Below are 21,232 nucleotides of genomic sequence, written 5' to 3'. Positions count from 1 at the left end.
CTTAGAGAAGAGTATGATGCCTATAGTTGGTGTAATGCATTGGTAATGAAGAGGGTGTGAGGTTAAGCTTCATTAACTGCTGTGGGATTGTATCGTGGGTTTTATTATGCTCTAGAGAAAATAAGAAGTGAGAGAGGTCAAACTGTTAGAATCTGATTTTGCTTAGTGCATCTGCCAAAACAAAGCAAGCAAAGTAATGTAGCAGCAAACACAAAAAACCTGGATTACAAGTAGCATGGATTATACAAATTTGACTATAGTTTTGAATTTTTTGTTAATAAAATGTTTACTCACAGTTGTGGTAATACTTTCATGAAGTTTAGGGTGTAAGAAGCAAATTAAACTGTGCATTAATAGATGCTTAAAACGACTGAATTTTCTCCACTAAAAACAGGATATAAAAACAAATCACAGCAAATTGCACTTATTAACTTTAGTAGTTACCTATCTTCTTGTATTTGCATGCTTCAAAGAACAAACTTGTATCTTAGGGTTCCTGCTGCTGCTACATTTTATCTTTAACCCATGCACTGCCACCTGCTCTATTGCCTGCATCCAACTATCAAGAACAAAGTAGCTGACAGCACTGTTACTAAGGAAAGATCTAGCACTCATGCTGGAGTTTTTTTCCTAGCTAGGAAGAATATAACAGTTGTCAGGAGACATGGCATACTTATACTACAAAAGTAAAAAGTCCCATTGCCTTTCAAAGCTGTACTATAGGGGAGCCAAAATATTTTAATTAAACAGTAAGCCTCACAAAAGTACTATTCAGTAACTGATATCAGTTACTATCTCTTACATATCCGTTGTCTTAAGGGCATGCATGATTATTCCAAATTCTAAATTAACCTTCCTGGGGCAACTTAAAGCCTAAATTATCTGCATTATCATTTTATATGGACTGTCACATAAGACGATCCATATAAGAAGATGTATTTATCTCCCTAAAATGGGCAGAAATAATTTAGATGTTGACCCTTAAGCAGCACAGTTGTAATTAATTTGAACCCAAATGATGCCATTGGGCTCCCTTGTGTCTAAAAACAACTAAAATTAAGTTTTTTTTCTCCAATTTCCTTAATGGTCAGTGCATTTTATTAATCCTATCCTAGGATTGTGCTTTGCAGCATATGAACATAAACTATAATTAAAATCTTTAAGTGTGGTCAGCGGAATCAATTTTGATGAGCACTGAAAAACAGTTATGACATACATAATAGCAGATTTCATAATTACAAATGGTGCTTCTACAGGGAAAAGCATGATTTGCAAAATATATTTTTAATAAAAATACAGGAGTTTTTTTCAAGAGCATGATTAAATTACTTCCAAATTGTACTGAATCTTTTGGGACTAGGAGGAGGCTTATGATAAAGTTTTGGTTAAGCCCTTCCTCCATTATTATTTTCCCTTTTTGGGTACATTTTTGTTTAGCTTAAGGGGAGCTCTCAGATGCCTCTATTTTTCTTTGTAAGTAGATGGAGCTACTTAACAGGTACTTCAGAACTCATCATAACCGGCTAAGCTGTGAATTCTGCCTGCAGATGTTACCACAATCAATCTAATGTAGATAGAATGCTCTAGACCAGGCACCCAACTGGCAGCCTGTGGGTGGTATCCCACCCTTAGGAGAGTAATCTTTGGCCCCCAGGCACTGCTCACTACTACTGCCACTGTAGTTTCTCAGTTACCCCTCCCTCATCTGTCTGCCACTTCTGCCCTGTTTCAGCAAGGGCTGTGGGAATCAGTTGTGCAGGGCCTTAAGGAAACAGTAGTTCCATAAGGTTCAGAATCATTAACTTAAGGAAACAGTGGTTTCCTCTTGAGGAATTAGCTCTGGAATTGCCATGTGGATGGGAAATTACTTGATTTCATATAGTTATAATGCCACCACATTTTGATTGGTTCTTGGGTTAGCATTCACCAAGGTTATAGTCACATAACGTTTGTCAATAATGTCTATTTCAACATGGAGTTGGAGTTTTTCCCTGAATAGCTAACAAGCTACAGCATCTCAAAATGTATCTGAGCAGCAACCCATATAAGCATTGAGGAGCCGCAGTAATTAGGATTTATTGTAAATTACCCACAACACATTTTTTTTCCTAGTGGCAACTAAACCGGTGGTTCTTAACCTATGGGTTGCGACCCAAAAGTGGGTCACAAAAATAGAATCATAGAATCAATGAGTCAGAAGGGACCTAGACAGATCATCGAGTCCAACCCCCTGCCACGGGCAGGAAGGAGCACTGGGGCTGGGAGGGGTCATAAGACCCAGCCAGGTGCCTATCCAGTCTCCTCTTGAAGATTTCCAGGGAAGGTGAGATCACCATCTATAAAAGGGTCACGAACAAACTTTAAAAATGGATTATCTGTTAAAGGAGAAAAACATGGAAAACCATGGCTTTTCCCTTGTAGGCTAGGAGAGTTCCAGCCTGCAAGGGGCTGCTTGGGGCCACCCAAATCCCACACACACTGGGGAGCTGAGACCTGGGGGCAGAGGGCAGTGGGTCAGGAATGAGGGTCGCTGGATTGGGACTGGCCATTGATTTTTACAAATGGGTCCTGGTACAAAAAAGATTGAGAACCACTGAATTAAACTATGCAAGAAACTTGTTAGGAAATTTTAGAGCTTCTCATGCAAAGAAATGATCTAGGATATTGTGAATCTGAATCAGTCTTTTGCTGGAGTTGGAACCAAGGTTTGTATGAGAAACCTAGTAATTAGAAATAGCTTTAAGTATTGATGTTAAGTGATGATAAGGCAAATTCCTTCAACATGACTTAGGTTTTCATGTGTAAACTAAGAAAGGCTTAACGAAGCGTACATAGACTCAGCTAATAAGTAGGGGACCTGTGCATATTGGCCTGTATAGTGACTGGGAGTTTTCTTGAGTAAGTCATGCCAAAGAGATCAGTACACAGTTTCCTGGTAAAAACAATAAATATTCTATCAGAAGCAGTAGAAAGACAACAGGATGGTAGAAGAGTGAGGACTGTATAAATGCATCTTTCCCACTTTTCCTCTAGTAGCCCAAGTCCTGATCAATTTCAGGAGAAACAACATTTTAGGATTCTAGTAGTCTCTTATTACTGGAGACAAATATGGCTCTTGACACAGTTAAGGAAACTGCTTGTTGATTATGTCCAACTATAAGTGTATCCATACATTTACTGTTTTGGGCCTATCTGCATCATGTGTTTGAAATAGCTTCTTTACCCACAGTGAAGGTATTCACTCTTTCTGGAGTAGGTCAGGAATTTTTTCTAAGCATTACACCTGAGAAGAAAGTATGGTGTTAGCTCCTACTTCTTTGTTGTTATTTTTGAGCACCTTTAATCCTTCTTAAGCACTTTCTATCTCTTACTAGTGTAGGGTGAAATATTCTCTCTAAATCAGGGGTGAGCAAAATGTCAGATCTGGCCAGTGGCTGGACTCCATTTCCCAGAAGCCCCTGCCTACGTGGCTGGAACCAGTTTCCATGGAGACCCCAGCAGCAGCTACCCTGTGATAGTGAGGCTGGAGACTAGGTCCAGCAGTTCTGGCAGGGCACAGAGCTGCTTCAGAGCCCAGCTGGGATCTTGTGGTAGTGATAGCGTGGTCTGGAGCCAGGGCAGAGGTGCGATCTGCAGCCTACATGCTCTAGGCAGGGACGTGCAGGCAGCAGATCACAGCTTTGCCCCAGTTGCTTGTAGCGGCAAAAGCATGGTCTGAAGCCACAACAGAGCCCTGATCCAGAGCCTGCAGGCTGCAGATCACAGCTCTACCCTGGCTCTGGACCATACTGTCACTGTCGCAAGATCCCAACGAGGCCCCGGAGCACTCCCCATAAAAAGGCTCTGCGCCCTGGTAGCGGGGGGGTGGGCATTGAGGGGCCTATAGCTACCCCAGAATTCCCCATAGCTGTCTATAGCCAACCCTCCCAGTGGCACCACTGCTGGTGCCCACCCTGCACAGGCAGCGGCAGCTGAGCTCACACTGCTCCTGCCCACAGCACAGTCCCCTCCTCAGCCCCACGCCAGGAAGAGGCTGGTGCTGCTGCTGCTTGCCAGTGCTGCTGGAGCTCATCTCCACGGAAACCCTGGCCCCACACTATTGTGGCTGCTGCTGAGGTCTCCATGGAAACCAGCCCCAGCCACGTGGGCAGGGGCTGCTGGGAAATAGAGTCCACTGCCAGCTGAATCTGGCCCATGAGCTGGACTTTGCCTGCTTCCGTTCTAAATGAAAGCATGCAAAATGGTCTTCACCGAGCCTTATGCTTCACCTAAGTCATATTCCTCACAAGACTATATATAAAGATAAACATTCCCATCTTTAAAGTAAAGGATTTATCAATTTGTTAATTTTTGAAGACTGAAAAGCGTGACTAAAAGGGAGAAAACATTTTAATAGGTTTTTTTTTTATGGGGCATGCAATCTTTCAAAATTTCATTCATTGTTTATATAGTTAATCATTACAAATGATACATTGACTGCCTATTCATATTACAGTGTTAGCTGGTTGAAATAGATGTGTCCTTGACTGTATTAGAGGTAAGATCAAACAGTGTCAACAGTGGGAGTTTGGTGAAGGCTTAGATAATTTTTAGTATAAATCCTATCTGTCCCAGATCATCAATGTCACAAACAAGTGCCACAAAAGCCTGTGAATCACTTTTAAAAATGTTTGTTAGCTTTTAACATGTGTTTACTATGTAACAACATTCCAAGTTCATGATGTCACCAGTAAGTCTTAGGTGGAAAAGATGTAGCTTTCTTCTGATGTAACAAGGACAACTTGAGTGGATGGTAATCATCAATATATTGAATATTCCAAAAAATATTTCCAGGGGAGTATCTCTTTAATTATTTAGAAAATATTTTCTATTTAAACTTAGAAATAAATCCAAAGAATCTGTGGCTGCATACATATGTAACATGCTAGTATAATTGTAGAATGGATTCTGTTAACTTACAGTTAACTGTTAGTTACACTTGCCTCAGAATGTTGATAAGAACTTAATGTTTTCAGTTTCTCCCATGTGTGACAAACTTTCATTCTTGTATTCAAAGTTTGTATGCTTATTCTCTGCCAGAAGTGATTAAACTTTTCGAAAAGCTTTTTTTCTACATTTACCAAAATATAACATGGCTGTTTTAATACGTGGAAATGCTTTTAATATTAACTTACATTCATTTTATTTTTATTCATGTGAAGTTATATTTCTAAGACTTAAACCCAGAGATTTCAAGGAGGAATCAACAGTGTCAAAAACATTCTGATCCGCTGTCTTTCTGCAGCTGAAAAACAAGTGAAAATTAAGAGCTGGCATTTTCCTAGGGATGCCTTGAGCCAAAAAAAAGGTTGAAAACTAGAGCTAGCGGGATTTCCATGTAAGAGCCAATAAACACAAAAATACACTTTAAAGTGGCCAATTCCAGTCTCTTACCCACCACTGTTGTCAATAATAGATCTTCTGTGACGTCAGTGAGAGCAGTCGAGCCCCAAATGTGTTTGACTGAGAATGCTTAAATAAAACATTGCTTATTGCATTGAGAAGCATTTTTCTCAAACGAAATATATTCCATAGTTTAAAGTTATACCCCTTTATAATCACATGTATAGTACTTTATACAAAAATCTGTTAAACCTGTATCAGATTATTTTGATTTTGATCATTAAATTAGTGAAAATATGAAAAAAATGCATTGTCGGTACAATGCTCTGCACTGTAGATAAAATTACAATTTGTGAGAAAATAACATATGCTCATATAAACAAAGCTGTCTGCAGAAGAGGGGCTAAAGTTGAGGTTTCACTTTCAACCTTAAGTTTTACATTTCTTGATCATAATATTGAACATTTTAATTAATAATCTTAAAGTTACATTGATAGAGATTTTAATCTTTAATTTCTTCTTCCTCAGGAAGGTTGTGGGAGTTGCACAAGATGTTTGGGAACAGGTTTTAGTCACTGAAGTGCCAACTTAAGTAAGAATAAAGGGTATAGATGTGATTATATTAATTAGGTAGAAACTCATTTGAGTGGGTAGGGAGGAGCAATTTAAACTTGTCTTTAATCTCATTCTTTGGGTTTTTTAATTAAAAAATGTTGATTAAATTTTAAAATGCTGATTTAATTCAAATTTTAAAATGCTTATTAAATCTGGTCCAAATGAATTTTTCAAATATTTAGGCAAAAAATATAGTGAGTCTGTTTGCAGATTTTTTCAGTTAAATTGTAACAAGAGAAAACAAACTGTTCATTCTCTTGATTTTTCTGAGATTAAATGTATGTCTTTCTAGACTGCTGATGTATAAAACAATGTGAATTGTTTTAATTATTCAGCTTTCCTAAAAATCTTAACAGGGTTCTCATTGTTTGTGGAATTTTATATCTAAAGGTGCACATCATACTACTACAAAAATTGCTGTGAAATTGAAACTGCTTTCATTTTTAGTTATGTCATAGATTTTAGTTTTGTATTGTGAATGAAAATAAATATGACAAAAATTGCACTTGTATAAATGTCTCTCAGTAGAACAGAAGTGTTTAACTTTTTGCTGATCTCTACATTGCCTGTATATCAGTATACCAGTGTGCTTGGTAGGACAATAAACTGGTCAATTAATATACCAGATATTTTTAATTCAATTTTAACTATAATAATAATGCCTAATTCTTAGAATTGTTCTCTACCTTTTTTAAATAGAAGTGCTTACTCTAATTCTAACCACTTAACTTCTCACCATAAGGCTAAATTAGGCTGCCCCTTGTTTCTGTGGGTTAGGTTATGTAGTCTAGGTGTTCCATCCAATCAGAACAGGTTTCCTCATCCTAACACCCAAGACAGTGCAAAAGTGTTGCTCCGGTCTCTTTGAACTAAGTTCTTTGTTCACTTCTCAACATCACTATCTAGTGCTTCCCCTATTAAATGCTTTTGCTTTAATTGTATTAAAATGTAAATCTATGACATTTTAAAGATATTTAAAAATAGGTCAAAATTTAAAGTTTAATAGGAGAAGCTGTGATGGGAGCTGTGATGTCCTCCCGAGCTGTGATGTCATCCAGTTTGCACAGGTGGGCAGCAGGGAGAGAGTGGGACTTTGGGAAGTGTACTCAATGTCAGCTTGGTACAGTAGAGAGAGAGCAGGTTGCATGGGAATAAGCTGCGTACCATCAGAACTAGAGATGGCCTAACTTAGCTTTATGGTGAGAAATAAACTGGTTAGAATTAGAGTAAGTACCCTAGACCAATGGTTATCAACCTTCTTAGACACAAGATATCCTTTGGAAAATGCCACCTTTCAGTTTTCGCTTGCTATTTGATTACATAAATATAATGGAGCAATTATTCTGCTGCAAATAACTCAGAATGACCACAACAGGTCAGAAAGTTTTTTTTTACCCTATGGATCCTTTTGAAATCTCTAGGCTTATACTGTGAATGACATGGACTTGTTTGCACACCAAACAGTGCTAATATTGTGCGGTACTCCATAGCACAACTTAAAGGATTGGTTGAGAATTGCTGCTCTGTACCCATAGCAAAGTTAGTGTTACAACCTCATTGAGCCTTTAACTGCATCTATGACTAACACTACACCTCTGAAACAGAAAGGCTTGTATTAGCAAGTTTAATAAATCTAAAGTTTATATTTATATCTTTCTTCTTGAATAGGTTTTGTTTCTTCTTTGAATTGAACATCAATAATCTGAGGCCTTAAACAGCGTGTTCTTTGCCTTTTGTGGTGTAGGAAAGGAAGATGCAGGCCATTTGTTGTAACTCCTATTTTTTATCCCGATGTACAAGTCTAGTACAATACCTTTTTGTCATAATAAGTAGCCAGAATTTTATAGTTCAAAGTGATTTGTACTTGCAATATGTACTACTAATAATTTTGTTTTAAACACATATTTTACAGCTATACCTTTTTATTAAAATGATTCTACTAGTTACTTTGAAAAAATATATTCTTAACCAGCTTGGCTACTTTAACTACAATGATATTGTTGTACTCTGTATATTTAGGAGCTGCCAGCACCTCTGCTTGATGAAGTGAATGAAGAAGAAACAGTTTTTAAATCTAAAGAATCTCAGGACTACATGAAAATTGCCTGGCGTTACCAGAATTTACCAAAAATGGAGGTAAATAAATAGTATTTTATTATGATTTTCCTATAATGTTAGATAAAGGTTTAAAATTCACTCATTCTATAAATATATATCACTAGAAACCAAACCACAGAATTGCTAAGAGACTGTGGTACTATCATGTGTTTCTTGATTATCAAGGATACAGAGAGTTGAGATTCGAAGTCAAACATTTTTTGCATGAAGTCCCATCATGTTTAACAATAATTTGTAAAGAAAATCAAGTTAAAATATTAAAGCACCAAGGGCCTTTTGATTTAATTCAAGAATATCACAGCGTTTTTGTCTTAATCTACGTAAATTTGTCTCTTACTTATATTAAGTATTTGTCTAGGCTTAGGTATACATTGATGATTTATATAGGTTTAATGAACAGCACTTATTAGATCCCTCCAGTGAAAGTACTGTATTAAAGCAAGCTGTTGACTTGCTTATCCATGTGCGTAATAAGTAAAGTAAGCACTTGAGATCATATCAGCTTCAGTGTCGCTAGAAACTAATCATTGTGAAGGCAGTATGTAAGAAACAAGCCCACTGGTTACTTCTTCAGAGTTAACAGCTGTTAGTATTTTGTGAGTTATGTTTTTCCTTAGGCTGGTTACTTTCTTATTTAGTCTAATAATGCAGTCAGAGCTTAATAGCATCCTGTACTACACCCAAAAGCCAACTTGTTTTGTCCATGAAGTTAGGCTTAAGTATTTTATACATGCTGATTTAGATGTAGCCATGACTGCCTAGTAAGTTCAGTCATATTCTTAAAAATATAATTGTAATGTGACAAAATGATCTTACAAGGCTTGGCATGTTTGCTTTTCTGTGAAATTGCACAGACATGGCTATAAATGTGTGTCAGAGAATACTTATATATGGTGACATGCCAAATCAAACAGCCTCCAGGGTGAGCTCATAAATCTCATCAATTTTATTAATATGGAACTAGCTGGGCCATTCTAAAACATCACAAAATATAGTTTTATTTTATTTGGTAACTAAAACTAATTTTATTTATACATTGATGTAAAACCAATTCATTACCATTACTTTAACATAAGAAGTCTTAGAGTTATATCAACTATAACTTGTAATGGGCATATGTCCATCCTACATTATTCTGTTTAGTAAAATGATATTTAAGTAGAGCAGAATAATACACTTGTCCTTGCTTACAGCAAACTGAACTTGGATATTGAAAGTTGTAGAGCCTATAGACTAATGACAGTTTAGTGTAGACCAACTGTCCAAAATTACAAGGCATGATTCCTTCATTAACATCATTGTTTTCTTAATCATTCGGTGATAATTCCCTAAGATGTATATACCATAATTTTCAGAAATATAGCATTTCTTTAAATACTTAATCAATGAAAAAATAAAAATACAGTTTAAAAAATGCTAGCAAATTAATATTTTTTGTTACATCAGGGAACAGAAATATTTGATGGTTGGTTGAATGAATTTTTATGTAATTATGCTATTTTTCAGTAATTGGCTAGTTGGAAGCATTAACTGATGTAGTATGTCAGCCTCTAGGATAGTTCTAATATATCTGGTAATAGCTTTTAATTAAGTGCTTCAACTTTGATTGATGTGTGTTGACTGGTTAAAAATTTCTATCAAAAGAAACTTAAATAAAACTAACCCCCCCCCCAAAAAAATTTATGTTCTAACCAGGTCTAATTTTTAAACTGATTGTATTTTAAATTTTAATCTATAAATATTTTCAAAATTAGAGTAGATTAGGTTACAAAGGATAGAAAGCATAAGCTATCCTTTTAAGAGCTCCAAACATGTCAGTTGAATTTTTTGTCCATTCAACATGTTTTTTATGTGAAATACAAATGCTGTGTAAAAGTTGTCTTTTTAGTACTTTTGTTAGCTAATTTATATTTACTTTTCAGTTACCATTTTTGGTAATAGAAATGGCATTTATTCACTTCCCTTCCTGAAAACTTTACATACATGCTTAGCCAGCTAATAACTATTAAGTTATATATCATTCTAAATTAATAATCATGTCTTGAATAGGACACATTGAATGGATAAAAATCAGCATACAAATATTCAGCACATCATAAATATACTGTAGATTTATACATAGTTGGCTGCTTGCATACTGATCATGGTAAGTTTAAGTGGTACTGCTGCCTGTAGTAAGAGTATAAAATAATTTATAGTTCTGACTAAAAATGCTAGGTACAGCCTAGCTTGCAATGTGAAAAGGTATAATGTGGGGGGGGGGGTTCTCTCCCCCTCTCTGTCTTCACCCTCCCCCCTCACTCCACCCCGCCTTTTTTTTTTTGAATGAACTGCTTGTGTTCTTGGGGCAATATATAAACTGTCACAGCATGAAATCAATTTTCTGCCTTGATTCATCCTAAATCTGAGATTTCTAGCACATTAGTATTGCAATTAGAAACATTAACAGCAGACGGTAGCATAAAAGCACACTCTGCTCACTGACAATTTAGTGTATTTCTCCTTGTGCAGACTAGCTCATAAGAATCCAAGGAAGAACAAGCTTGAACCTACAATCTAGTAATAAACTTATCAACTCAAACTTAAGAGGGATGAAAAGTCTGTTTTGCACTCTCCATGGCCATTCTGCGAAGACAGATTATTCATGCTTACTTGATTCAGGTAGGCTTTTTGCAAGCTTCCCTACTAAGCCTGGGAATGTGGTACATTGAGGCCTATTCATAGGCTTCTGACATAGACGGAGCTTTTATTGCATGGTGTTTTATTATAGCCAAATCCGAGTCTCCACCCAGTTTGTAGGCACTGTGTTCATTCTTTTGAATCAAGAGAGGTTATCACCTACCTTAATCCATGCAGCAGGGTGGATTAAGGACACCAATGTTCCCCAGGATTCTCAAAGAGGATCCTGGAAACTTCTTGTTTCTTCTTTTTTGCTGTCTTTACTAAATTCTATTGGGCCTCAGTGAGGATTTGCATCCAAAATAGGCAACCTGGAGCTTTTCTCAATGAAGACATCAGATCAAAGTTCAGTTAGTCAAGGCCTTTCTAAAACATTAAGGGGGCTTGAGAGTACACAATAAAAAGATGAGCTCTGGCAGAGATTGCAGTAAAAACATTCTGATCTGTAATCCGGATAAAGGATAGATTATAGGCCAAAGAACAGCCCCTGTTTAAATTGCTTTCAGAATCCTTATACTAAATAACTTTATACTTTGCATTTTTAAAATGTGATAGTTTTTGATCAGTCTTTTATTTTAAAATTTAAAATACATTTGCTAGAGGGGCTTTAATTTTAGAGGGTTTAAAATTTTCTTATAAGTGTGCTAAATACTTTTGGAACTCATCTATTAGTTATGGCAAGGATTTTTTTCTTAAAACAAAGTTTTATTCTTTTTCTATCCTTTCTAGCAATTATATTTTTAATTCTCAGACTGCTAACTAAGCTTAGTATTTGTGTATCTGTTAATACCAAAGTATTACATGGAGATTACTCAAATGGCTACTTCTAGTTCATTTAGACCTTTTTAGCACATTTGTACAATCTAAAGCACTAAACAAAACTTATGAAAATATCTAGCATAGCTGTCTGCAAACAGGTAACTAAAATGACACTATATTCAATAGGGTTGTATCAACAATTATATGTTTTAATATAACAAGACTGCATGTTGCTTTTTAAAAAAACCTTTTCAGAACTTTAGAAGCCTTTTTTTCAAAACATTTTTCTGGTTCATACAAAAATTAACAGAATTATTAACAAATCTGTGATTACAGTACTAAATGTTGCCCTCAAATGCACCTGGATGATCTCCGTTTTTTTCAGTGAGGGCAGAAGTGTAAGCCTAGTTTTCCCCATAGAATTATCAGTATTTGATGACGATGCACAAATTAGAAAGAACCTAACTCAACTTCCAAATGCTTGGTTGAATTTTTACTGTTGTCCCCTAAAGAACAAATCTCTTTTTAGTGTATTTGTAAAATGAAGAAAATTGTTATAGAATCCATTGGGGGAAAAAATATAACACCCCAAAGAGGCTATTTCGGGTCTTTTTCAGGTACAGCAGGTACACAAAGCAGGTACAAGCAAAATGCTGTCTAATTTTATCTGAGAACACAGCTTCTCTTTGTGGACTTTGAGGTGGGAAAAAGAATTGCTTTTGGTGTTGGGTATTTTTGTTTTTATATTGGGGGAGGTTGGTGTTCGCTTTTTGCAGCTGAATCTTTAATCCTTTAGAGTAGACAGTGTCATGACTTCAAAATGAAGTCATTATTCTTTATAGTGACCACAGAACATACTTAAAAACTTTTTAGCACCACCCTGTGACCTACATCTCTGAATTTTCACACTTAGAAGTTAGTCACCTCTGAGCTGACTAGAAATAATCAGACACTTTCACTCTCACAGTATTAATCAATGAGTGTGAAAGTACATATTGTAAGAGAGAGAAATGACTGCAAGTTTTTTTTTGAAGCACAGAGACATGATGCCAGACTACTGACCGTTTCTGTGAAGCCTGGGTCCCTGGACAGAGGTAGCATTCAAAGCACCCTGCAAATCCCTTTTGCACCCCGTGGGTGAAGGCACACCACCGCATACTGTTACAATAATCTTGAACAGCTGTAGTGGAGGTGTGTGGCACAGAGCTGCACATCTGTCAGTGGCCCAAAGTGCTCTGAAATTTAAATACTGAAAATTCCACTCCAATTTGGAGTGCTACAAATATACATCTATTCATGGCCTGAGTTGGCTAAATGCGGAAGCTATTGCTAGAGGAAGCTGATAGATGTTTGATTTGAATCCTGGGCAGAGAAGACTTGAGACCCTTTGCTGATGCCAGTATTAGCATGGACTTATAATGGAACCACATACTTGTAATAGAAGGAACCTCCAACATGAAGGGATAAGAAGCCCTGAATGTTTGTAGCAGAGCTCTCATCTAATAGGTGGGTCACTGGGCACAGGGCTGGTATGCCTTTGTTTTGGAGCAGATGGCTTATAAATCATCCCCCAAATAGAAAGTGTTTTGTTTGCACAGAGCAAGAAAATAAATATAGATTTTTAGTGATGATGCTTCTGTTATGATTGGAACAAGAAAAGTACATTTTTAATTGGTAGGTTGGCTGTAAAAAAAAAAGTAGTTCAGGGGTTGGCAAGGTTTTTGGACAGAGTGTCAAAAACACCTACAACCTCCACTTGTAAAATGTTGGCACCAGGGCTAGGAACAGCTAAGACAGCTATATTGTGCTTGAACCCAAGCTAGTTTGTTTAGAGTTAGCTGAAGTATCACTGACAGCACTGAATTCCGCCATGTAGGAAACATCACTGAGTGGTTTTCCCAATGTTTCTTTGAGTATTAAATATTTTTGGTCTCTATATTAATATGGGTTGATCGTGGTGATCAGCCTGACTACATTTGTACATTAGTTCTTTGGACTGTTTCACATTCTCATCTTCTTAGCTGTCATCTTTCAGCAATCATTTTCTAAGTTCTGTCTTTCATAAGTACAAAGCTCCATTAGCATTATGTCTTGGTACCAGCCAAACACTTCCTGAATGCAGAGTGGGGTGAAGTAAAGAGATGGTTTAAAGCAACCTTTGCACTTTAACCCGTCCTGAACTGTACCATTTAGCTGTTCAGGATGTGGATAATTGCTCCTTGTATTAATACAAAATATCATAGCTCAGGTAGACTTTCTTTTGTAGCTGTAAACAAACCTAACCAGCATTTGTTCAAATCTAGCTGCCTTATTATTGAGGTTAGAGTATTTCTGGTTATCTTGTGTATTATGTGATGGAATGGTGACATCTCCAAGCATATGCCTACAAGCAAAAACTTCACTTGTATGAAGACTCAAAACATTATCACACAGCAGTTAGGTCAGTTGGTAAGAAAGAGTCTTTGTTTCATAGTTTCTAGGGTTGGAAGGGACCTGAAACAGATCAAGGCCGACCCCCTGCCCTGGGCAGGAACGAGTGGTGGGATCATAATACTCCAGCCAGATATCTGTCCAACCTGTTGAAGATCCCCAAGGTAGGGGAGAGCACTACCTCCCTTGGAAGCCTATTCCAGAGCCTGGCAGCCCTAACCGTAAAGTATGCCTCCTGATATCAAGCCGGAACCTGCTGTCAATCAATTTTTGATTGGCAACACAGTGCTGTTTGCTAGCATTCTGGATGTGTTGTGCCACAACTTTTAAGCTTTAAGTTTAATTTTTCTCTAGTCTTCTTATATTCCTTTCAAGAACAAGCCTACTTATTAGGCTAATAAATGGAACTAATATAAGGTGTCCCATATCTGAGCTAAGTGATTTCTTTCCCAACAAGAAATTAATTCTGCCACTGAAGCTTCCTGACCATTGAAACCAACATTATTTTTTTGATGGGGAAGTGCAACAGAAACAGAACAAATTAAAGCATAGTATAAAGGGAAATATTTTATAATTACATATTATTTCTGTTTTTTATATGCAAAATAGAGCTATTATGTATTTACACACTCCCTTTTTAGAACAATTTAGTTTCTATTTTTTCTGTGTAAGTAGTATACTCTATATTAGCATTCTGGATTGTACATTGTGCTGGATTTCTATCAATATTCAATGTTTGGACCTCCTTTCTGTGTCCTTCACTTAAAGCATATAAAGAGTGTTGTTATCACACTTTAGCATGTTGGTTTTATTATTACTTTTACTCTGTTCTGTCAGTTATATCAGAAGCATAGTTACTTACCATATATAATTGTTGTAATATCCAGCATCAAGTTACTGAAGATTCAAGAAATTTTAGCATTTTCTTTAGAATTTATAGTTTTACATAGAGTTTAATTTTCCTTAACTCAAAGTTGGAAGCTTCTAAGGTGGTTTATTTACACATTGTATGTAAATGCAAGTGTCAAAAGGTGGTAGGCAAATGTTTGTGGACTTCTGCATATACATAGTACAGGTATTGAAAAGCCTGATATATACAGACCTTGGCATGTACCTGTGCCACCTCCCATGCTTCCTCCTACTTATACATACATCAGGAATTTATGTGCCAGTTTAGGGCTTGTATAGGAGTACATATTTTTGGATTCCTGATGCATATATTTGGTGGAACAACTCTAAATTCACTCTTGACAAACTCCCCATTATCAATCTTCAGCCAGTCTGAAGTAATGCTTAAATAAAAAATCAAAGATCTCTCTTACTAGTATTGCTAATGAATTATGTTTTGAGATAAATTATTATTTAATTGGGTGTTATCATTACTGAATGTCTTTGCAGGCTAGCCCAGCAGCTTCTTCGAGGTTTGGTCATTATTATGATGTATCGAAAACTTTGTCTCCAGAACTGCTTCAGTCTACAAAATGTCATCATTTTTTCCTTCCTGAAGAAATATCTTTACACCCTAACATTAACATTTGGTAAGTTAAGTCCTGTTTTTTCTATATAATCAGTTTTTATATTAAATTTAAGGGATGATTTTTAAATGTGTCGCTAGATAATTTAGGATTGTGCATCCCTTTGTTTTATAATTAAACTTGTACTTCTACATTTCATTAGTTACTCTTGAATAATCTTCCCCATTTTTTTACCCTAGATGTACCAAGGAGGTACATAAAATAGAACATGCATAAGATTGCTTTCAGCAGTGATATTCCTACATTTCTGAGAGAGCAAGGTAAACTACTGTTTGGATTTGAAAAGGAATTCTTAATCAGTTTGCCACACTGGTCATTTGTTATAGTTTGTATCTGTTGCAAATAAAATCAGACCAACAGAGTACCAGAGACATCAGTAAGGTGTTGTACTACAGCTGTACGTGCTACTAGCTATTTTGCCAGTGTCTCAAGGTACTCCTCCAATGTCAAATAAAGACCATTATAGTCATCTTGGATCTTTCTACTGCTCTAACCTCTAGGTTTTACAAACTTCTAGGAATAGAACTAAGTCCCAAGACCTATTTCAGTGCGTTTTTAAAAGTATAGTTTAACACAATACAAAGTATAGTTGATAAAAGAAATCCAGTGCTTCATTGTTAAGTGCTTTTTAAAAAATGTAAACAAGGGAAAAACTACAGTCTTTGTGGATACCAGTGACAGTATTATGTGATCAAAGAGCAGTGGTTTCTATTTATTAAGGCCTTCACATTCTAGCTGGATTGTAAACAAAGCAATCTGTATACTTTTTAGAGCAAGGCAAAATTATGAGCTCTATTTCTGTAGTAAATTTTTTTAAGCCTGCCCATGTCTAATCATAGAATCATAAAAAATTAGGGTTGGAAGGAACAGCAAGGGGTCATCTAGTCCAACCTGCTGCTCAAAGCAGGATTATCCCCAACTACATCATCCTAGCCAAGGCTTTGTTTAGCCTGGTCTTAAAAACCTCTCTGGGCAATCTGTTCCAGTGTTTTGCTATCCTCCTAGTGAAAAAGTTCTTCCTAATATCTAACCTAAACTTCCCTTGCTACAACTTGAGACCATTGTTCCTTGCTTGTTCTGTCATCTGCCACCACTGAGAACAGTCTAGCTCCATCTTGTTTGGAACCCCACTTCAGGTAGTTGAAGGCTGCTATTAAATCCCCTTTCAGTCTTCTCTTCTCCAGACTAAATAAGCCCAGTTCCCTCAGCCTCCTAGCCCCCTAACCATTTTTGTTACCTGCTGCTGGACTCTCTCCAGTTGGCCCATGTCCTTTCTGTAAGGGGGGCCCAAAACTGAACACAGTACTCCAGATGTGGCCTTACCAGTGCTGAATAGGGGAAATAATCACTTCATTTGCATTACTGGCAACATGCCTACCAGTGCAGCCCAGTATGCTCTTAGCCTTCGTGGCAACAAGGGCACAATGTTGACTCATATTCAGCTTAGTGTCCACTATAACCCCCAAGTCCTTTTCTGCAGAGCTGCTGCTCAGCCAATCAACCCCCAGCCTGTACTGGGGCATGGAATTGTTCTGTCCTGAGTGCAGGACTTTGCACTTGTCCTTATTGAACCTCATGAGATTCCTTTTGGCGCAATCCTTCAGTTTGTCTAGGTCTCTCTGAATCCTGGTCCTACTCTCCAGCATATCTACTACTCCCTCCATATTGGTGTAATCTGCAGACTTGCTAAGGGTGCACTCTATGTCATCTTCCAGGTTGTTGATGAAAATATTGAACAGAACTGGCCCCAGGACCAACCCCTGGGGCTTTCCACTTGATACCAGCTGCCAACTAGAAATCAAGCCAATGATTACTACCCTCTGAGCCTAATGCTCCAACCAGTTTTCTGTCCACCTTATGGTCCATTCATCCACTCCATGCTTCCTTAGCTTGCCTGCAAGGATGTTGTGGGAGACCTTATCAAAAGACTTGCTAAAATCAAGGTATACCACATTCACTGGATTGGTGCGCCAAAGTCAACATACAGGCACACGCCTGCAGCCTGGTTGGAGCCAGCGCCTGGCACCAGTCGGGGTGGGGACGGCAGCACAGAGTTGTGCCCCACCTCTCCTCAACATTTACACATTGTTTATGCTAGCAAGCTGAATGTTGCACCCTTATTGCCTCTACTGTTTATCTTCTGTTGATGAATGGAGAGTTCTGGTTTCCAGTAAGTACTCTGTCAGCTTTAATAGGCATTAAAACAAAATTGAATTAGAATTGTTAGTGCTATTCTTCAGTATTGTGTTTGTACTTTATTAACCTTAAATTCACCTTACATGTTCACAGGCCATATTCATTCTCAATGGATGTAAAAGACATCACTATAATGTACTACAGTTTCATACCATTTCATACTTTCTAATCAATGCTGAATAACTGGAGGACCTTTTCCACCCCTCCTCTTTCATGCTCTAGAGGGGTAGGTCTTACCTTTAATCATAGTATGACAGGTCCTAAACTAGGTGTAATTGCTGCTAACTGTTATACTATTCTTAAAATATATGTGTTTTTACAGAAATCCAGCAAGTTTCCCCTGTATTTTGTACATATGTCACAGTAAGACTGTGAGGTGAGGAACCTTGATTAGTCAAAACAGTGATTCTCAATTTTCTTTAGTTCACCCTTCAACCTGGGATATTTTTAATGGAAAATAAAAGAAAACAGTGATGCTAAGGAAGCTTTTTATTGTTTTGTAATTGGCAAGTCTTGTACAGTTTTTCTACGTGTGTCAGAGCCTTAAATTTGTGTAGACTTGGAGTTTAAATATAACTTTAGAACTAGAATTTAAGTGATAAAAGATGGTTTCTGTGAGAGACATCAAACAGCGTTTCTTTTCCAAGAAAGCTTCTCTACTTTACTGACATACAAAAAACTAGAACTCTTGATTCCAAAATGATACCTTTTATTAGACCAACTGGAAAAATGCAAGAAAATTGTTCTTGCATTTTCCTGGTTGGTCTAATAAAAGGTATCATTTTGGAACCAAGAGTTCTAGTTTTTCATGTCTTCTAGCCTCAGACCAACACAGCTACCAAATACACCCTCTCTTCTTTACTGACTCGTGGGTCTTGCCAAATACAGCAGCACTTGTGCGACTAGGTTCCTTACTCCCCTGCAAAGATGTCAGTTTGCAGACTAGCTAAGGGTGCATATAGCTGTAGGAAACAGCTGCACAGGATTGCTGAGATATCCCAGAGATAATTAATGTGACTCCTGGTGTGCCCCAGCTGAGTGAAGAAGTGGAACCCTTTGAAGTAAAAGCTGCAGCAACCTTGTCCTTCACATGGCATCCTGGTGCTACTTAAACTGGTTGCAAACCACTCAGATATCAGTGATCTGGGTTCTACTGTATATCATCAGGTCATTCTTCTTGCAGCATTGCTCTTTGACTGGTGACACAGTCAAATGGTTTTTTTTTTAATCTGGTTTGATTGCCCCAAAAATGGCTTTTTTGATACAATTGATTTGATTTTTGAAATACATTATCAAGACCTGACCTTCCTACGGTTGGCTTTTTGTCCAGGTCATGGTAGCAGTAGGTCCATATTTCAGAATGCCATTCAGTCTTTATGAGGTTTCCATTTTTGCAATCATTTCTATTCTTCCCATAGAACAAAAAATGCAGTTCAGTTCTTGCTTTTTTAGTCATCTTATCAAGAAGAGACACGGGTAATTATATTCCCATACTTGGGTAATGCCAGAGACTTTCTGTGGCATGAACCTACATAAAATTAATTGCTGGGTATTAGATGCCATATTTCAAGGTTGATGAAGCTTTTCGTTTCTTTCTCCTTTTCTAAAAAACCAAAAGGATCTTTCATTGAAAAGGAGAGTAATAATGTCAAGTGATAACAATTGGAGTTGTAGTATTAGGTCCAACTTGCAAAAATAAAAAATAAATAAACCTGAGTCTTGCAGCATGTATTATACTCTTTGTCTTCACCAAACTGAAAAAGAAAATTTAAGTACAAATATAGATAAAATTCCTGCTAATATCTTGCACTCAATGCGTTAAAGAACAACAACTTAAACTCTCTAAAATAGTTTGTGTTACTTCCTTGCGAATCTGCACTGTGCTAGTATTTAAAAGAAACAAAAATATTTTGTCTGTTATACAAGAATTAATATGCATTGGGTTTGGAGGAGAGGGCAGAAAAATGACAGCTGCTGCAGCCACCCAGGCAGCACCAAACAGCTGTAAATCACAGCTGTAAATCACCACTGTCCTTAATGCCTTGTTGCCCCTGTATGCTTCTGGTTTTCAGAATAAATTTTCTTTGCTGCTTGATTGGCCTGAGCAGTGTATGTTTTTGGCCTCCTCTTAGCATGTGTGCTTTACTGTGGAGTTCACTAATAAATAAGCTCTGCAGTAGAGCATCACTGTTTACATGTGCGTCAGTATTAGGGTGCAGTAAATTAATTAACTCTGTCATAAGTACTATCGTATGAGGGAGACGCTTACTGCCCCAAAATGCATGTGTAGACAGTGACTGGAGTTGGCCTGGGCACAAGAAAGCTAAATTACAGTGGTTACCTGCCACATGGCTTTGCACTTTAATGCTCTCGTGCCCCAGGCAGCCCCTCCAACAGCAGACACCACAACTCAGAGGCTTGGGCTGACCCCCAAGTCTGCTGCCAGCCCAGGCTGCTCCACCCTGGCTCAAACTGCTGCAGTCCCAAGCCCACATGCAGATGCTGACCCAGGAGTAGCTTACTCCAGTACAGACTGTGCTGGAGTTTATCACATCACTTTAATAGCAGGTGTAGATGTACCCAGTATGTAAGACAAAGGAGGCACTTTACTTGTACTTTGTAGGATATCCTGGTACTTCAGAAGACAAAAACAAACCCCATGATACCTCTGACCGTCTGGGTACCCAAACAGAAAATGTCTTCTTGATATTCTTTTACAGTTTCTGTGCTGGCTACCTAGTTATAGCTATTAACACAGTGCTTTGTTCTGAAATGATATTGTGGTAATTAAGCCAAATAGGATGTTTAAGTTTCAGCACTGGATTTGCTTATGTTATTTGCTACCTTCAGCATGCATGTGCTTTGAAAAAAGATGGATGGACTTAAATGTATGTAGAGCACAGATTTTCAGATAAATTTGGCTGAAACAGTTTAAACTATCTTTCCTAATGGGGTCTACTTACAGATAATAAGCCAATTTGTCATACCCTTGATAACCTAACCTTTGTTAAGTGCGTAGAAACTATCAATAGGGAAGTCAGAGACTCTGTTGTAACCAGGATACCTTCTTGCCAACTCCTGCTTTTATCAGTTACTAGATTGCTAAACAAAAAAGAATAAGGAATAATTTGTTTAAGCCCATTATTAGAGTTAAAGACCACTTAGTATCAAAACTAAAATAAAAAATTTCTAACAGTTTTGAAATACAAAATATTTTATATTCTGCCTTAATATATTATCACAAACATTGCCAAAAGAGTACTACAGTTTACCATAAAAGTCACAGCATTTAATCAACATTTTTCATGTCCATATTGTATATGCCATCTTAAGGTCAAATAAATGACAAATATTTTAGCTGCTGGTAATAAAGAACCTGTTTTTCACATTCAAAATAAATGTTTCATGGATTTTTACTTTACTGTGGAGTTATTTCTCGTAGAATAGTAAATGAATTCTTATTTTTTTAATGTGAAGGTGGCAATGCACAGAAAGGTTTGTATTCAGTATTGACAATG

At 37.2% G+C, this 21,232-nt stretch overlaps 1 protein-coding gene across 3 annotated transcripts in view; it reads left to right on the top strand.

Moving 5' to 3' along the window:
• Positions 1–21,232, top strand: part of ELP4 (elongator acetyltransferase complex subunit 4) — a 259,081-nt gene that overhangs the window by 54,509 nt on the left and 183,340 nt on the right. For all 3 annotated transcript variants that reach the window (XM_090032796.1, XM_090032798.1, XM_090032797.1), the window contains exons 4-5: positions 8,017–8,133; positions 15,382–15,521. In XM_090032796.1, the coding sequence (XP_089888922.1) occupies positions 8,017–8,133; positions 15,382–15,521 (257 nt within the window). The remainder of the gene's footprint in view (positions 1–8,016; positions 8,134–15,381; positions 15,522–21,232) is intronic.

The sequence above is a fragment of the Crocodylus siamensis genome, chromosome 2 (assembly GCF_052110815.1).
Source record: "Crocodylus siamensis isolate JL-2025a chromosome 2, ASM5211081v1, whole genome shotgun sequence".
Classification (NCBI taxonomy): domain Eukaryota; kingdom Metazoa; phylum Chordata; order Crocodylia; family Crocodylidae; genus Crocodylus; species Crocodylus siamensis.
The sequence above is the reverse complement of the archived record's forward strand: the minus strand, read 5'-3'. Positions and strand labels throughout refer to the sequence as shown.